The 20,852-nt window shown below is 36.2% G+C and overlaps 1 protein-coding gene across 2 annotated transcripts in view; it reads left to right on the forward strand.

The window, feature by feature from the left end:
• The window catches only part of LOC111503038 (TWiK family of potassium channels protein 7), a 100,578-nt gene extending 85,781 nt beyond the window's left edge, over positions 1 to 14,797 (forward strand). For both annotated transcript variants that reach the window (XM_023157241.2, XM_074183296.1), the window contains 2 exons: positions 9,598 to 9,818; positions 13,993 to 14,797. In XM_023157241.2, coding sequence (XP_023013009.1) covers positions 9,598 to 9,818; positions 13,993 to 14,148 — 377 coding nt within the window. In that variant the 3' untranslated portion in view covers positions 14,149 to 14,797. The remainder of the gene's footprint in view (positions 1 to 9,597; positions 9,819 to 13,992) is intronic.
• Positions 14,798 to 20,852: the final 6,055 nt, after the last annotated feature.

Genomic DNA, 20,852 nt, shown 5'->3' on the forward strand with positions numbered 1-20,852 from the left:
AAGTTCGAGCTACAAGCTGTCGGGACAAGTGTCTTGAGTGCGGATTTTTTTCCACCAATTGAATTGGATAGGAACAGTCGTTATGGATTAGGACTTTTGGGATTCTATGGATGCAATACAATCAATAATATAACTGAAGCTAATAACTTAGTTAGTTTTAGAATCAGTAATGACAACTCATCGATACCCCAAAAGTTGACAATTGAAATTCCATGTGGTGCTTATGAAATAGAAGAGATCAATGCCGTCATACAGAAACATATCATGTTCAGATTGTTTCATGATAAAAAACCAAATGATGTCGTTGCAGATGATATTTTCTATCTACACGCCAATAATAATACATTCAAATGTGAAATGCGATCCAAATATGAAATTGATCTGACACATCCAAATTCAATAGCAGAAATGATGGGGTTCGCTCATGAAATATTTCCACCAAATCAGATACATGAATCATCATTACCAATAAACATTACAACTGTGAGACTTATCCGCTTAGATTGCAATATAATATCTGGTTCATATATAAATGGTGAAGAATCCCACATTCTTTTCTCATTCGATATTGATGTTGAACCTGGCTACAATCTTACTAAAGAACCACACAGTATTATATATATGCCTGTCAGTCCAGAAGGTCGTCAATTGATTCACAACATTACAGTGCGTATTTTGGATGAAAAAAATAACCTTATCGATTTTGGAAGTGAAGAAGAGATTTTCATTATTTTGGAATTGAAGAAAATCGAATAACTGTTGTTATGGGTTTCATTTATAATAGACAAAATCGCATTGAACAATCCCAAACGAGTTGCACTATCAAAAAGAAAGGTGTGCATAAAAAGAAGCTCATTCCACAAGTGTATGCTAAACAGTTAGCACATAACGCTCTGTCTGTGAGTGATCTTAAATTTTTGAAATCGATTGGATTGAAAGTGAGAAAATAACAATGGTGCTCGAAACAAACAATGAAAAGTTGAATATATTCAATGAACCAGTGCTCGATCATTCTCTCATAAGTTTACATGAGCACACATATAAGCCCTATGGATCACCGCTATTCAGGAATTCGGATGAAATCAGAATTGCAATCAATAATCAAGATGTTATACTAGATATTGCCGAGAGCTTCATTTACATAGAAGGTAAATTCACCCCCAAAGATGTAGCGAAAACATGCTATCTCTCGAATAATGCAATTGCATTTCTCTTTGACGAAATTCGTTATGAAATGGGAGGTGAACAAGTGGCTGTTGTTAGAAAACCTGGGATAACATCTACAATGAAAACCATGATATCATTTGGACAATCTCATGCTAACACATTATTGACATCTGGTTGGGGACTTTCACAATTGAAGCAAGATATCTTGGATACAAACAGTCATGTTTTTAGTGGAAAACTACCACTGAAATATTTGATGGGTTTTGCTGAAGATTACAACAAAAGTATCTTGAATGCCAAACAGGAATTGATTTTGATTATCGCTCGATCATTCAAAAACTCATATATAGGTGAGGTTGATGCTGATTTGGAAATAAATAAAATCGAATGGAAAATAAGGCATATTGTACCAGATGATAAACACAAGCTCAAACTTTTGAGTAGAATAAACAAAAGCGGTCTGAATGCCAAAATCAAGTTGGCGTATCGTATGTGGGACCTCTATGAACTACCATCATTACGTGGGACTTCTTCAGACATATGGGCCATCAAAACAACTAACGCATTGGAAACTCCTCGTTTTGTCATCATCGCATTCCAAAGTACTACCACATCTGAAGATAGAACACAAGATATTACAAAATTCACAACTGCTGATATCAATAGTATTCGAGTATACTTGAATTCTGAAGTTTATCCATATGAGCGTTGGAATTTGAATTTCGATAAAAAACTTGATGCTCCTGCTTATTATGCTTTTGAGAGTTTCCAGCGAAGTTATTATGATAAAGATATGAGTGAACCTCTGATGGACATTGGACAATTTAGAGAGAATCCACTATTCGTCATCGATTGTTCCCATCAACCGAATGCAACAAAATCATCAACTATTGATATAAAGATTGAGTTTGAGACGAGGAAGACCAAGTTTCCAGACAACACTAAAGTATATGCATTAATTTTGCATGATACAGTTTTAACATACAATGCATTGGATGGTTCAGTTCATAGCAGATATTGACACTTTTTTTTCACTCTATCATGTACTGTTTTATGATCTTTTTTTTTTTTATTTGTAACTGACTTATATCATGTATTGTATTTTATATCATATTTATTGTTTTGTAATCATTTTCTATTGTATTTCATCAGATTTAAATAAATAAAACATGAAAATAATACAAAGTTTTTTATTTGACATTATTTATGATTCACAGGAACATACAGACTATCTAAAATAACTTCTTCCTCATAATCATCATTTTCGCGACCATCTTCAATTTCCTCTCGATTTTCATCATTCAATTCAAAGTGATGAATAATCCATTCTGGCAAGTATGGTTGGAGGCTATACAGGAATCTTCTTAGGTTCAGTTCAATCATAACCTCACAAAGTTGCCACAATTCCAATTCATTATCCAAAAATTTGTTGCAAACTTCTGCACCACTCCAATAGTTCTCAGCATCACGAAGGCATAATTCGATTTGTTTTTCATCATAGCATACACTCATATCATAAACGCTTGCATGTTCGGCTCCATCACCCAACACCTTCAATTTAGACGACAAATGTTGAACCGATGATTTGAGATCTACAATATCGACCCAATCTTGACTTGCGTACTGCATCCACATCTTTAAATGGTGGAACTGAAATCGAACAAAAAAAAAAACAATAAGCAACCTCCAATTTTTCAGTGATATAATACTCACATTCCCATTTTACTTGTAGTTACAAAGTGAGTGTATTCAACTAAGTTAGTAATGTTTATATTTCCATATAATTATCATCTAATATATGAATATTAATAAAACAATAAGAAATTCATTATAATTACTATTATTATTCAATCATATTGAATTTGACTAGAGTTATCGTTTTCACACCAAAAAAAACTTTGTAAGCTATGACCTAAAGAAATTCACTATAAATTATTACTATTATTCAATCATATTGAATTTGACTAGAGATCGCGTTTTCATGCCAGCAAAACTTTGTTGGCTCTGTCCTAAATACATCATCGTATATTTACCACCTGATGAGTTGATACAAGATATATCGTCATCACTGAATTGCAACGAAATACGTTTTGGTAGCCATGTTTTAAATAATTTATCATTGCTCACATCTTGCAAAGTTAATAAAATTGATTTACCAAATCGTGTAGAATAAGTTGACATATTTTTAATTATGTACACTTCATCAATTGGCAATGATGATAAGGCCTTTTGCTCTAGTATTTCAACCTCCTGTACAATCAAATTATTAATTTTATTCAAGTCTACTTTTGAAACGGACATGATGAAAATATATATGAAAATATAAACAATTTCCAACAGACAAATACACTCACCGTCTTCCTTCTATTACGAACTGAATAACACTCTACCAATTGCTAACTGCTGCAGATATATTCGTCTACTGATTTCATAGTGTGCCAGGCATTTCTTTTATATTAAACAGTGTGAGTCACCCCCACCATGAAACCGTGAAAGATTCACATTGCTAGTTGCTATCCACTAGAGATGCCTGACGTCACAGCCAAGCCCATCTCCCAACTTGATGCGATAACAGTTGCCGGTACGAGCAAGCAGTGGTCGTTGCGGTCTCGGAGAGGGTAGACGCTAGGCAAACAGTCCTCGGCTGCCGTTGTGTCACCATCGATAGCGGGGCTAGAGCGAACCTTCATCGCTTCAGGAGAGGTGAGGGCAGACCGATGAATACGCATTACTCTGCCACACGTCGTGGAGTGAACATGTCGCTCTCTAGCCGTTGAACGGTTATTGCTGTGACGTCACTCCACTACTAACTTGGTGCCCTAACACCGATGGAGCATTTATTACTTGGAGGATCTTCGAAGTATGCAGACGTATGTTTGTACATAGACAAACAAGCACATGATGAAACCCTGTACCGTGCATTCTCCTACACACACACATAAACACACAAAATCTCATATGAAAAAAAAATCTGAACGATCCATGCACCAGACACTTCAAGGTCACAATGCCTTGACTTCACTGCACAACAAAAAAACTTCACCAAACAACAACCAATAAAAAAAGCAATTAATACGTCATAGTGGTGGGGGGAGGCCGAGAATCAGCTGTAAACAACTACTGTTGGCGTCGCTAACCCAGAATCTGACTGGATGAATACTCAAACGTGGTTAAAATGGTCGCAACACTTGGCTGCTAACGTAAGGCCTTCAAAAGACCACCCAGTCCTCCTACTTATGGACAAACACGCATCTCACGTCACTTATGTGGTGGTGGAGTTTCGGCGAAATAACGGCATAGTTGTCGTAGCCACACACTAGTCATAGGATGCAACCGCTTGACGTGGCATTTTATGGCCCGTTTAAAACAGCTTACAGCAGAGCGTGTCAAGATTATTTAACTGCAAATCCTGGCAAATCAATAGGTTTGCAAAATATGGGAAATTTATTTGGAATCGCTTATGGTAAAGTTGCAAATGTGAGTAAAGCTCAATAAGGCTTCTTAGTTACAGGGATTGTGCCCTTTGATTCACAAAGCTTTCCAGATAGTGATAGTGAGGCAGCTGATGTCACGGATCAGCCAGCCGTTCCTGTTGAAATTGATGCACCAGCAGCTTCTATTGTAATTGATAGTGATCCTCCACGTGCAGCTACTGGTATTGCTATTGGTATTGTTCACCAATACCACCTCAAGCTCCTATTGAACAGCCTCATTCAGCCGATTCTCTAGGTGAGCTGAGGAGCCATCCAGTAGCGAGTTCCTCCAAGACTGGTGTTTCTATGTTACCTAAGGCTCCAGTGAAAGAAAAAAAACGAAAGGAGAGAAACAATTACTTAGCCTACATCTTAGTAGCACTCCGGTAAAAGACGCATTGCTGGAGAGGTAAAAAGAAAAGGAGGAAAAAGAGGAAAAAAGGTAGAGAGGGCAATGAAGTGTTCAGAGAAAATAAAAAAACAGAAAGCTGCGAAATTGTCAAAAGAAAATTGAAAGCAAGAGAAGTCTTCAGTAGTTAAAAACAAGCTATTTTTAGCGGACGACTCCTCGAACTCGTCCATCGAGGTTCGACTAGATAGCGAAGATGGTGGAATTGATTTGGATGGAGCCGAAGAAATTTGTATAATTTGTGACGAGGTTGGCATGGCAGAAACTTGGTATTGCTGTAGTTTCTGCAGAAAATGGGCATATGCGCAATGCGCGGGAGCTACGGCTAAAGAAGCCAACATAAAAGCATGGGTGTGCGATTTCTGTACTTAAATTTCAGTTCATTAAACGCTTTTTTGAACTCTAACTATTGTATTTGAAAATATGATGCTTCATTCGCGATTTTGCAAGTTTCGCACCCCATAAAATAGATTCGCCATCTTAGCCGTGAGTCTTAGCTGGTGAATGTGCAGTGGAATAAAAAAATTGAAGTAACAATAATTTCCAATAGACTTAGAGTTCCGGAAAAACCCTAATCTCATGCCTAAAGCATCTATCAAGGCTACCCAGAAGTAATTTTGCTTCCAAGAAGTACCTTGCAAAAAATATTAATTAATACGAAAACATTCATAGAATGAGTTGATGCGAGCCTGGTTTCATAATCCATTGGATCTAACCCAATGAATCGCTTCATTGATGAACAAATAGACGGATTTACCATTTGTTTTCTTTTGGAGCGCCCTTTTCTTCATTCCGTTCATTAACTCCAAAATAGTCTTTACCGCTCCATCCAAGTTTATTTGAAATACTTCGATGTTTCTGGCTACATTTACTGGTGAAGACTGGAAGAGAGATTTGCTAAATTAAATAAAATTGTATTGGTTAGTTAATTCAAGTTGCAACTTTGATCTATCAAATTGAATAATCAATATTGGCTACTGAAAAAGTTTTTTCACAAAATCATGTCGCTAATATCTGAATGAAGGTGAATCCATTTGGAATGTCTCAAAAAGAAAATGAAATGTGAAGCTGTTGCACTTGTCACGCAAGCAGGTAGAGTGACATGCAATTTCATATTTTTCTGACTCATTCAAGATCCCTTCTGCTCTATCCAAGTTTAGTTGCAGATAGATTCATCGAATCGAATGGGATTGAAAGTTACAGAAAGGAAACACTCAATTCCTCTTATTTTTTCCAAGCTCTCCAGGAGGTATAATAAAATAATATATAAAAAAAAATAAGTAAAAAAGAGAATGCTTTCTGCAGGCGTTATGTACGGGATGTACGGGAGCGTTAAAAGAATTTCGCAGATCATTGAATGAAAACAGTTGAATTTCACGCGCCATGAGTTTCAATTGTTTGGAAAACTGAGCAAAGGGCTTCCCCGGTAATTGTCAGTTTCTTCACCCAGACAGAGTTCTTAAACCCACGCGAAGTGATATTGAATCACAATTCATCCACTACTGTACGTGTAAATGTTTTTGATCTGGAAATACGGTGTATATTGAGATTTGGTCTTTCATTGTCTAAAAAAAATTGGAGGACTTGGAATATTCGATAAAAAAAGAAAATGGATAGAATATTTTTGATCTTCAGTATATTGATCTGCATTTGAAAGGCCACTTCAATTTGGTCGTTACTGAGTAGCATTCCAAGTTCATCAGATACATTCTCTACAAATTGAATTTTGTAATATTTTCACCCCTGTTAACTAGTTAACCGTAATGAAAATAATCTGAATATCAATAAGAATTCCGTTACCATGTTTTATCATGTGCTACAGGGTGCTGAAATTTAAAGAAAACATTTTTAGAAGGTTGGTAAGGAAACGATAGATTTGAACCAGCCATCATTCTAAAAAAGTTCAACATTTTCAAAACGAATTTTTTTTAACATTCCCTGAAAGAATTCATATCCATCAATTCGTTACATTACAAAATTTATATGATTTGAAGGTTTGCCGCAACATTTACCTATTTTATGAAAACAGCTACATATTTTACTGAAAACGACGTAGCCGACTTGTGACGTCAACAACCTCTGAGAAAGCATTTTGATGTTACACACTCTGTTCAATACGGAAGCTTAGAAGGGCCAAAGATTATTTATTTATTTGATCCCCCATAATTTCGACTTAAAAGTCGAAATTTCGACTTTTATCTCGTAATTTCGACTTTTATTTCGTAACTTAGACTTTTATCTCGAAATTTCGACTTTTGGAGCACTGTCGAAGTGACTTTTCCTCATAGTGGTATGTTTTTTTTACGAATAAATATGACAAAAACCGATTTTATTGAATATTCAGTCATCAGGTCTCTATGATTTTTCGAAACGAGGAGAGAAAATTCATAATACCTAAGAAATGAACATTGTATCTCTTCGAAGAACATACCGACAGTATTTGTTGGTTGCCATTGCAAAATGTGTTTCTACATGACGTTTAAGATATGAGTATTCTTTCAAAATGTCAAAAAATTTCTACTAGAAATTTCTTCAGTTGTAGTGAAAAACTGAATTTTAGATAAGTTTTGATAATGAAGTAAGGATATTACTGATCAGATTGATTTACTATGATGAGAAACTAATATTTTGGCCAAAGTCGACTTTCTCCTACTCGTGCGAAAAGCATTCACTTTTTCAAAAAGGTACTGAATAATATTAATGCATAATTATAAATCTGAAATTTATTGAAATAACATAATTAATTCACTTCTCAAGTTAATGTATAAATCAATTGTGGCATGAGGATCTAGGGACCTTGTGTAATTATTTTTTTCATAAAAATTGAACATAATTTCCAAAAATCTTCATCACAGGCTGCCCGGGAATATGTACACTTCGATGAAAAATGTTTGAAAGTGAATGATGGAATCTTGATGAGGTGATCTGTAACTCCATAAAAGGAAGGCATCGCATACAATATTCTTGGTCTCCCTGCTGGAGCAATAGCATTTCTTGTTTTTCGTATTCTATGAATACTCCATTCAAAACATACTTAATCAAGATCACTCGAAAATAAAAATTATTATTAAAATTTCATTAACAATAACTTATCTCTTACTTGTACTGATGGTATGAAACAGAATTGAACTAGAGACTTGTCCGAAAATGATGCATCGAATAAATTGTCTTCTATTAGGGTTTGAAATAAATTCATCCAGTATTGTGCATTATGTTTATGTAATATAGACCACCAAGATTCTATCCTTCAATTGTGCATGCATTTTCCATACAAGAAAACATGGTCGATTTGTTGATTCAGTAAATACTTCATGAAAGGCTTTTTGTATCCTCTACATTACTTCATTTCCAGTGCCCATATCGGTTCGTAAAGTTCTGGGACATTCTCTTCTTAAGAAATATCCTCCAATTACCTGGGAAATTTTGAATTCATGTGAAAAAATTTGAATCGGCAGCTAAACGAACATCAGAGAGAAATCAATTTGTATTATTTAGTTGTATTGTTTTGATCATGACGAATGTGACGATGATATGATCTTCAAAATTACAAATTTTTTCGAGTGTGAAGATGAGAAATAATAAATAGTGTGGTGAAATTTAATGAAATATCATTGACATGAGCATCTTCAAAAATGTACATTAAACTGAAATATTTGTTCTTGTTTCAACATCAGTTCGAAATGATTATTGATGAAATTATTGATTGATTCAGAGGTGATGATTATTTCTAACCTTAGGGTCGCTTGAGGTTGATCCCACTTTCAACCACATATTTCCATTGAAATTTCAATCACACAACAATTTCACGAACCTCCTGTTAACATCACCTCGTAGTAAATTATAATGCACTCAAGGAACCATATTTCTACTTTTGAGTTAAAATTTCCAGATGAAAATCGAAATTACGAGATGAAAGTCGAAATGACGAGGCAAAAGTTGAAATTACGAAAAAAAAGTCGAAATTTCGAGAATATAGTCGAAATTATGAGATAAAAGTCGAAATTACGAGATAAAAGTCGAAATTACGAGATAAAAGTCGAAATTACGAGATAAGAGTCGAAATTACGAGATATAAGTCGAAATTTCGAGATAGAAGTCAAAATTTCGACTTTTAAGTCGAAATTATGGTGAATCAAATCAACAAATAATCTTTGGCCCTTCTACGCTTCCGTAGTTCAACTGCAAATAAGAATTTCGCAGTATATACATTTTTGTTTGAAGAAGAAAGTGAACTTGTATCTTCGTAATGACAAATAGAAGGAGATAACGAAACATACAAACAGCCCATTTCTCTCCTGAAGAAGATTTCTAGATGAAATATTATTTACACGGTATATCAGTATTCATTCTTAAAACTCTTCAAAGAATAACTATTTTATAGTTATGAGTAGAATATTATGAAGATTAGTACTAACTTGAAAAAGTGATTATAGCAGTAAGACTAGTGCCATCTATGTGTCAGGTCAGAGACTTTCAAGCCCATGTAGTGAACCCAAATTTAATTATCCCTCATGTACTCCATTGACTCATTCTTTACCCTTTTTCCAGAGCAACCGAAGTATATGCTTCTCTGCACTCTGTACATCCTCGTGGGTTTGGCCTTAACTTCGACGATTATAGAATTGGTGCGTCGACAATATGCTCACTCTTGGAGACAATTACAAGCTCTCAGAGGACCTCTAGCAGACAACTTCAGGAAATTCGCTGAAAATGCACCTAACTTGGATGTACTAGCTTTCCAGCAGGATCTAATGAAAGTCCTAACAGTGGTAAGAACAGTATTTGAGATATTTTTCTGGCGTTTCGAAAGAATGTATGAGGAGGCAGGTAATTTTTGCTCCCACCTCCACTACATTTTATGTATCATATCAAATTATTATTGATTCTGACAAAATGGTTGAGACTTTCACGGCTGAGGTTTTCAGTGTCATTTCTTTTCGAGTTTGAAAGCCGTGGATTTTTGGAATTTCTTCCTGACGTTTCGCTGGCGCGAGTGGCTAGCTTCTTCAGAGGTTTAACCATCATGGATTGCTGTCCGATGACTACCTTTTCGGCTTCGTAAAGCGTATTTATGCTTCGTCAGGTAATCAGTTGTATTTGTACCTGCATTTGTACTTACATTTGTACCTGTACTCCCACTGTACTCCTACTACTAGATGTAATAGTAGAACGATGTGGTACCAGACTAACCCACAGTGTATCGAGAACCCACACTCACAGATAGATACTTGCACGCACTATCGAACCACCATACTAGCCAAAAGAGAGAAGTCATCTCCACTCTAACGGAACGGGCTCGGAGAATATGTGAACCAGAACATCTGGAGAGGGAACTGAAACACCTCGAAGTGACCTTGAGATCGAATGAATACAGTGCCTCCGAGACCAGAAAAGCCATGAAACCGAAGGGCACCACGGTTCAGAAAGCGAAAAAGGATCAGATGGTTGCACGCGCATATCTACCGTTTATCCCTAGGGTCACGGACAGAATTGGAAAACTATTGGGCAAACACGACATCGAAACAGTCTTCAAACCCACGAGGAAGATACAACAAAGCCTCAGGTCCGCTAAAGATAAAAGAGACCCATTATCAGCAGCAGGGGTCTATCGCATACCGTGTACTTGTGGAAAGGTATATATCGGAACCACCAAACGATCCATGGGAACAAGACTAAAAGAGCATGAAAGGAGCTGCAGACTAGGCCAAACGGACAAGTCAGCTGTGGCAGAACACGCACTTAGTGAAGGAGACCACAGAATTTTGTTTGAAAACACAGAAGTAATTGCCTTCAACCAGGGATACCATAGCCAACTGGTACGGGAGGCAATAGAGATCCACAAACACACGGAGAATTTCAACCGAAAAGAAGAAGTGGTGCACCTCAATCAAATATGGAACCCCATTTTAAGGAATTCAAGAATAACGAACAGGACAACAGGCAGCGAGATTGTTGATGTTCCGAGTTCAAGTGCAGGAACGAGTACAGGTACAAATTCAGGTACAAATACAGGTACAAATACAACTGATTACCTGACGAGGCTTCACGAAGCCGAAAAGGTAGTCATCGAACAGCAATCCATGATGGTTAAACCTCTGAAGAAGCTAGCCACTCGCGCCAGCGAAACGTCAGGAATAAATTCCAAAAATCCACGGCTTTCAAACTCGAAAAGAAATGACGCCCATTATTGATTTTTCTATAAACACATATTATATCAAGCAAATACTTAGACTCGTAAATTGGGTATAAACTTTCGTAAGGTGTGATTTCTTCGCCAGTATTTTTGCATCACTAAATAAAAAAAAATGAATACATGCCTGCTGTGATTTTTCTGCAAGCAACTGAGGAGAAACATAATATTTTGACAGACTCATAAAACGTGTTGTAAGTATTTTCCCTGTACATTCAAGACTCTTTGGGCAAAAACCGTTTTTTTTCTGAAAAACTAACCTCTTCCATAAATCTTTCCTTCTCAATTATATTTTTATTGCTTCTTGAAATTTTAATAGACTTTAGGAAAAATAGTAACCCCCCATTCTTCTCTAAAATGTTCTGCGAAATAAGTTAATTGCTTGGCTGGCATAAATCTGGGTTACATGGAAATGCAAAAGAATGTTCAGAATTAATTTCACATCGATAATCATAATTTTAATTTTATCATTCATTATTATGGATTGTGGCTGCTTGAATGAAAATTACTTCTTAGGGTTTTTTTGATGTTGCAGTTAGCCTTTTCTATTGCTCCTTGAATCTGACAGGGGAGTAGAAATTAAATGGGTCCAAGAGTTATTAGTTTATTGCTTTCTTACTGAAAATAATGACGTGAAGCTGAAGCATTATTCATCCATTAACTGTGTCCATAAATTTCATTGGTATGAGGAATATGGAAGCAACAATACGCGATCAGGACTATACATTCTGCATTAACACATTTCATCCTCAGGAAAATTATATATATTCATGTGTTATCATTTATTACATATTGGCTTTGACTCGACTCCCCACATTTTCGCAGATGCAAATAATGAAATATACGAAACAAACTGCCATCACCATTGCACTCACCTCCGATTATCCGACTGAGCTTTGACGAATCTTTTTCCAACCATCATTATAGTTTATAATAAAACAACCCATTCAAAAAATCACTATTAGAACGATCGATATCAACATTTGCGATTCCTTCAGAACTGACATTACGTTAGTAGACAGTTTGACAGACGAATGCAAATGGTTGCGGCACATGGTTGCCAGGTGAATGAAGACATTTTGCTTCATAGCTGATACATCAACAAAAAGTTCAAAAGAGCGGGACGGTAGCTGGTTGGGTTGGCGTGAGTGGTATACTCTACGGCATATCGTACAACTCGTGCTCAGGATCGCACGTTAAAACGTAAGACCTCGTTGATCGTTAGCTCACAAGTTTTGACTTTTGAGGGTTGCCGTTCGTAGGGAGGCGACAGCTGGGAAAAACCGTATTTCCGGGTTCTCAACAGACGAATAACCACACAAGCGAGTTATGGCGCCAAATACTTCTGTACACGCATTTTGGTAAATTTGTTGAACTTTTTTGGGAAAGAAAGGTTGTGGCTTTCTAATTCTCCATCTTGATACAAAAAATGTGGAAATCTTCCAAAGGAAAGAAGGACGCAATTAATTTCAAAAAAATTAACTATATGTCTAGATCATGCAAAGAAGTAGGTTATGTTAGGTTAGGTACAAAGTGAGTGGGTCTACTCGACCCTCCACCGCAACCCGCAAGGGTTTATTGTGGCTTACACCTATTCACACTCGACCAAATAAACCCAGCCTCTCAACGAATCCAATTAGTTTGTATGGTGAGTGGTCTTTTAGTTCAGATGGCAAGAGTATGGCTCTGTCAAATTCTAAAAACCTGATTCGAACCCCAGCGGGGCAGGCACAAAGTATGTGCTCTGCTGTTTCATCATTTTCCAAACATATGATGATTCAAATGACAGTGACCTGTAAGAAGGCCTGTTAGACATCGTAGTTCAATCCTACTGTAGTCCAACAACTGTTTGATATTAAGCTTCGTAGGGTGAACAAACGCCTTAGAGTGAGCCAATCCTGGAAGATTCTGCCAGAAGTCCATAAATCTTCTTGCCATCCAGGTGTTCAATCTTTGTTTGTCAAAGCCTTAAGCCAGTACCGTCCTTTGCAAGGGAATCAGCAGCCTCATTGCCTTCCAGGCCAGTATGGCCAGGAATCCAGACCAGAGAAAATATGTTAAGTCTTCTATCGAGGAGAGTCGTTTTTGGCAATTTGCTACCAATTTAGACGTTGCTCGAGAATATTTTTATTCTCTTGTGTGCAAAGACGTAACTTTCAGGCCCAAACTAAAAAAAACCCTCTCGAAACAGCTATTTCCATATAAACATTGCATTAATTATATTGTGTAGGAATCCTGTGAAAGATATCTGATTCAATTCCATTGCGAATGTTTGGAATACAAACGGAATAGCAAGATTGTTTCTTGTATAATTCAGAGTTCATATAAAAGTATTTGTTTCAAAAGTATTTTTCTTTTGTGTAATTCAATATTTATATGATAATAGCCGTTTCCAATTTGTGCCTAAAAGACACTTTTTTGCATAGAGTCAATTTTTGAAATTGATTGCTTTCTTCCTTTCTTTGGAAGATTCTCACATTTTTGTGTCAAGATGGAGAAGAAAGCCAAAACCTTCCCTTTTCAAAAATTAATCTTAATCTTTCCTAAATTATGAACATAAGGACATTTCTGCGAGCAGCGAAGCTGAACACACATGCAAGTAGTCTATTGGACCCCCGAGAGATTTTTTTAAATTTTTTGTACAACGTCCGTTTTTAAGTTACAGGGGAGAGTCAAGTTCTTCTTGAAGTGTCCAGTATGCCTCCTCATAATCACAGACTCGTATTGTTTTACTAATTGTTTCGTTATTGCAGGTTACTATGCCAAGAAGATCACACAAGAAGGAGAAGAAAATGAAGCGAAAAGAGTGGGAAGATGCTATTGAAGCTGCAATTCGGGATCTCACTGCAAATGCCACTGAACATAAACCCCAAGTTCTACAAATTGTTATTTACGAAAGTTCAGTATGAAGTGATTCATAGTGCTTCCTTGTATTTAAGAGCTTCCGTGGAACGAAAATATGTCGTGTTGATCTTCGATTTTTTTATCTAGACTCTAACATGGAATGGGACGAACATATAACATATATACTGATGAAAAACTTCAAAATTTTCCATATAAATTGAATATCTGAAAAAAATTTCCATAGCCTGAAAATTGTTTATCATTCATTAGTTAAAAAGCATTTACAGTACTATATACTGGCTTGGCGTAGTGCCCTCAGAATGTAGTGCCCTCAGAATATATATCCAACCTCTTGAAATATTACAATATAGATTTTTGAAAATAATCACACATTTGATGAACTTTATCCAAACAGCGGAATATTAGAGATAAGCCTATTATATTACTTGAAAATTGACGTAAATTTTTATTCTATATGCCACTTGATCCAACTTCAATCTTGTAATCATTCAACTCGTCAAAGAAATAATCACTTGGTTCCCCAAATGACGGAATCTATATGTCAAAGATCATTTCCTTACTTAGCACCACACAAAAAAACAATGTGTGGGTTGGTACTTCCAGGGGTCATATTATCGGACTATTTTATTCATCCTAATCTGAATGGTGAAGAGTATTTATAACTTTTGCGTGGTAGAATCGGTTCCAGGATAACTGAACTACTAGACAAGATGACAACCTTATAGGGGCACCTAAACACAATGCTGCTTCCATTCGTCAATTCCTAAACAAAGAGCTTTCTGGACGATCAATCGGCAGAGGAGGCACCGTGGAAAAACTTATTCATCGACATAACCTTATAGGTTATGTCAGTGGACTTATTAGACTACCTTGTCCTGCGCTGTCAGACTTTGTTTAGACACTTGAAAATTGAAGCCTGAATTCGTTGAAGATAAAAATATAGTTATCAGAGTGTCGTTCAATAACACGGACTTTTTCAAGATCAATTCATTTGTGTTTGAGGGTATTAGTTGCAACATTGAATGGAACTATTCCGAATGAAAACAGACGTGTTAATTGTTCCAGGCCACCTTTGTTTGACGTTACCTTTCGAGGTCACCTTTCAATCAAAGTATTGACCACTGTTCCTATTCAAAAAATATGGTACGGTTCTAGAGAAAGACGAATTCGAGAAAACACAGTATATGCCATAACTTAGCACCCTTGATATAAATATAGACGAGTCTCGCTGTTTTCGGGTGAGCTATTTTTGTTGCAATACTCGGCTTCCTAGTAGATAAAAAAATACTTTTCAATTATCGTTTTATTTAAATTCGAAATTACGAATTCAAAGCATACATATCAGAATTAGTTGAAGTGTCTAGTTCAAAGGCAATCATCAGCTTCACAAGAATGACTCGAAAGTAAAAGTGCTTTGGATAAATGCAAATTTTTCTCTAAAAAAATTAACTTTAAACGTTCAAGCCAGTCTCGAATATACCTACACAGTAGGTTGAATGGACTGACGCCTATCAGAAAACAACTGATCCCCTGGCTAATACCACTGAGGGCGTTGGATTATATCAGACAGACGTCTGTGTAGGAATCTTCACAGAAAATTTTCTGTGTATGCAATTGGCAATACAACTGAAAGAGTCGACCTTCAATTTTGGAACGGGCACACTTGGAGACCTGTTTCGGGCTCATCAGCCACTCATCAGTGCAATAAAGTGGCCATCATCGACTATAGTCAATGATATTCCATAATTGGAAATCGGAATTCTTTCAGAGTATTTCATTCCTCTTCCTAAGTTGTAGCGAACAAGAAAATGTCACTCCATCTAGTGGACGAGATGCTAACCAATATTTTTGTTGAACTATTTCATTGGAACTTTTCTTCGAAAATGAGGTCCAGTTCGACTTCTAATTTGGTTTATTCTTGCAATTTGAGAGTACAAACCTAGCGAACTTGATTAACGATAATATAATAGTCTATTTTTTCCACCTGTTACTGGGTCTCAAATAATCAAAACTCTTCGATTGAGTATTCATTTATCTTAAATGACATCAAAGTCACGTAAGTATTCTAAGTTCAAGTAATTCTACGATAAGAAAACAATTCAAATTCTCATAAATATCAGATTATCCAGTTAGAACGCATTTACCTGCAAAAACAATTTTTTAGTTTGGGATGAGTTTCATGATTGAATTTTTAAATCGCGATCAATAATATTTGCAAGTGACTGACTCCAATAGGAAAAATTTCGCAAAAAAAATTAGGAGAGGTTCAACAAGTGAGAGCAGAAACAACTTTCGAAAACTATAAAGAAACATGTTCACAATCCATTGTTATCGAGACAAATATATAGAAACATTTTATTTCACTTTGAGAATAGATCTAATTCTTGCTCTGCAGAGGGAAGAAAGCTAGCTTTCAAGAAAAGTACCAACTGAAATACAAGTAGTGTTTGATGGATTATGTTACAAGGGCTTTAAAAAACGGGTCTCATTTTTATCTGAAAGGCGTATTTTTTAAGATATGAGGGATAGAATTTCTGCCCTGTATAACATTCGAGAGTATTTGAAAATATTCCAGAACATTTCGGAAGATACCAGAATGCAGGAAAGAAGTCTGGAAGGATCGGTAATATCCTGGAGTATCCCAGATCATTGTGGAAAGGTCAAGGATGCTACAGCTCTGTTACTGTTCGACAAGAAACATCTCCAGAATTCCTACACGACTGATTTGCGACATAAGAAGACGAAACCCCACTTCTCACTATATAGGCGAAATAGATTGGCTTAATAGGAGAAATCAAGAAATATTACACCGTTGTGTACCCATTAAATACCAAACAGCAAAAAAATTCACAATTATTTAACATAATCGAAGAACGGCCATAAGCTCATAAATTAACTTCTGAATTCGATTAAACGTACTTCAATTTATTGTCTGCCTATCTCTGCCAATTGTCAAACGTAATTAATTCACTACGTGTACCAATTCTCAGATCAATCATCCTTCATTCGAATTGACATCTGCATCTAGCTGCAATGTGAAAATACAATATGAAAATACGTTACTCATCAGATTGATTTGTTGATTTTTCAGTTAGGAACTAGCTTTGTACAATCAGTCTCACTTTTATTGTATTGAAGAAGAGCGAATGCTGTCTTTTTCGAGCCAGGATCGTCACATACACCTCAACTTTATACTTATGTATACAATCATCTCATTTTTTCCATATCTATTGTATGTTCTGGTGTAGCAATAAAATCATCTTTCATTATTATAACTTTTATTATATGTCATGGATACTACAACCCGTTAATTGATCCCTATCACACATTCACTATTTCTGGGGCATAATGTACAAATAATAAACTTTCATAATAAACTTTCAGTAATAGCACAGGGTGGAAAACGATGAAAAATATATTTTGTTAGTAGAAAATTATTAGTTATTTTTAACATCTTCATATTTTGAAACATTTTCAACTCCAAAGTACATTCGAAATAGCTTCTAAAGGACAGGTTCTTCCAACATGTACTTTCGAATCTTGACAATTATTAACAGTCATTTTGTTTTGAAGCTACATCTGTCAAATCAGTTGTCATTTAGTCAACAACATACCACACGCTTCATCCATTTTACGGTCACCATTATCGTTCTGCTGAGAGGACTATTTGCAATGTTGCAGATAAATTTGAGCCCACTGGTTCATTAAACGATCAATCAACACCCATACGTCGACGAAATGCCATAACTGCCGAAAACATGGCAGCTGTCTGTGAGAGTGTGCAGTAGAATCCGAGGCAGTTGATTTGGCGTCGCTCACAAAAATTCAGTCTTCAGCAGACCAGAACTTGGCGAATTTTGTGTCGTGACTTCGACCTGACCCGTATAAAATCCAACTGATCCAGGAACTGAAGATGAACGACCATAGACAATGACGTGTGTGAACTGAATGGGCTCTGGAGCAGTTGGCAACTGACTTCAGTTTTCATTGAAAAATCATCTTCAGCGATGAGGCCCATTTCTGGATGAATGGGTACGTGAACAAACAAAATTTTCAAATTTGGAACGACACCAATGCACATGAGATCCAAGAGTGTCCAATGCATCCCGAAAAAGTCACTGTTTGGTGTGGATTTTGGGCTGGCGGCGTCATCGCTCCATATTTCTTTGAGAACGATGTTGGCCAGGCCATCACTGTCAACGGCGTGCACTATTATTATAGGTCGAACACTTCTTCTTTTGGCTTGAATTGGATGATCTGGACACCAAGGACATGTTGTTCAAACAGAACGGCGCTTCGTGCCACACAGCTCTTGCCACATTGAATTGTACGAGCGATTTAAGCGACATGGTCATATCACGTTGAGGTGATGTAATCTGACCACCAAGATCGTGTGATTTAACACCGTTAAATTTTTTTTGTGAGGTTTTATTAAGTCGCAGGTGTTTTCAAATGAGCCACAAACCACCTGTCAAATTCTGCTTAATTTATGCGCCAAAGTCATGGAAAACTGGAGGATTTGGATGCGCTGCGTAGAGAGAGGCCGTGGTGGACATTTGAACGATGTTATACTCCACACATAATGACATCAATATGTCTTTAAAACGAATGAAAAATGTTGAAATCTCTCATATACTTTGTTTTATATAAATTTAAAGATAGGAAGCACTGAATAAAAGACCTTATAAAATGTATTTTATATAACAGTAGGTAACGACAAAACGCATCAGGTAGATTTGTAGAAAAACAATTGTTCTTTCTGAACCTTTTTAGTTCTGAAGGAATAAATCATTTTTCTAATAAAGTTTTGACGTAAAATGCCACAAATTTTACCTGTTTTCCCAAAACTAATATTGTATTGTAATTGTTTTTTCAAAATCTAGCAGGTTTACCAGATTCAAACGTTTATCTTATACGTTTTATCAATACCTACTGGTATATTATAGAATAAATTGACTGATGAAACTACCGTGTAGGAAAACGCGTCCTTAACAAAACCAATTGGTAAAATTTTATAATCATTAATTTTTATCATGGATATCATTGTATTTTTTTAGGGACAAAATACAAGTACTACAGGAAAATCCTTGAGGCGCTCTCAAAGCGGTGCCTGTGCGAAAGTAGCAATTCACATTGGAACACAGTTCTCCAAATGAGAGAGTTCTTAAACCTCAATACGACGAGCAGCCACAGTCCGTCGCGTATTTCTGATATGGACTGTTCTTGGTGTTCTGTATTTCGTCATTGACAGATGTTAAAATAAATGACATTTTCATTCACTGTTTTATATATTTTGTGAACATTTCATTGGCTGGGTTGGATTCGTTGAGTTTCATTTTAAAAGAAGACCTGAATTGTATTGATTTTCATTCTTTGACAACTTAAAAAAAAAAAAGTTCCAAATGAAGACTGAAACTATATAAACTGAACTTAAAGCTGAACTTAAAAAAATACGACAATTTTTAAAATTACTCATTTATTTTCATCGAAACTGAAAAAAACCTTCATATATTTGAACAAAAAATAAAAAAAGCGGTATACCTACAGCTTCATCTGGGAACTGGCAACAAAGATAAATACATCCTTCTTTTAAAACTCCTGGACTTGTTGGGTTAAAACAATATTGCTAATGCATGTTTTTTGCGGAAAAATTAGCGGACAGCAAAACATTGCAAGAGTTGATTGGGATATTTGAAGACGAACAACTCCAAGATTGTGGACGATTTTGTCGCTCTTCTGAAAATCCATTTCGAAATGTACATATAGTACATACACTCATCGGTTCTATTCTGGAATTTATCTCTCACTATTCCACAAAGCAATGACCGAGTGAATTTATCCCAATGCTTGGAGTCATTTACTAAAGGAGAAATTCTAAATGGAGACGAAGAACAGATGTGTTTGAGATATAGAGAAAGTAGAGAGTGTACAAAATCACTATCGATCCATAAGGTTTCTGAACAATAGTGATACATTTGAAGAAATGTTTACCAACAGAAAAAAATTGAATGTTGCTTTCCACTTTCCTGGAAGTATCAGAGTTGCGTAATTTTGAAAATCCAGATATTTTAAACGAGTGAAGCGATTTTCAAAAGTAATCGTGTGTTCTTCACACATTTGATCAAATAATACCATTCGTACGAGTTCCAAAAATACCCCTGATTTCTTTTATCTCTTGACTAGAAGAAACAAAATATTTTGTGGACCCACACCTGTTTGGGTCTCCAAATGAGGGTTTTGGAAACTAAGGCTACCATTGTTTCTAGTGTAAAAATATTTTTTTTTCGATTTTTCGAGCTCAAGTCTTTTATTTTCCGCATTATCTTCAATGTAGATTAGATTGTCGGGGAGCTATCCCATGGCCTAATTCACTGCCACCTTTTCACATCTATTGTGATGCTCTTTGGTTCTTAGAGCTCATTGTCTAGCTTGATCTCTTTGATGAGACTCCATAGCCTTGATGACACTGACCCCTTCATATAGCTGGCAGCCTCTGGTTTCTCTTCCCGCATCTTGTGTGTCTCAGCCTTGCTATCGCTTCGCATTCACAGATCACATGCAGCGCGGTTTCTTCTTCTTCTTGACAGAACCTGTATTGAGTTTCTTCTGTCAGACCCATGTTGCTCATATGTTTCATGAGTCGGCTATGCCCGGAACTAGACCCACCACTACCCTTACAACCTTACGGTTGTGGTTTAGCAGGTCTTTCGTTCCAGTGAATCTGGACGATGATTTCTTCACGAATTCT

The sequence above is a fragment of the Leptinotarsa decemlineata genome, unplaced genomic scaffold (genome assembly GCF_025532065.1).
Source record: "Leptinotarsa decemlineata unplaced genomic scaffold, Ldec_3_MD MMD2_tig00026336_RagTag_RagTag, whole genome shotgun sequence".
Classification (NCBI taxonomy): Eukaryota; Metazoa; Arthropoda; class Insecta; order Coleoptera; family Chrysomelidae; genus Leptinotarsa; species Leptinotarsa decemlineata.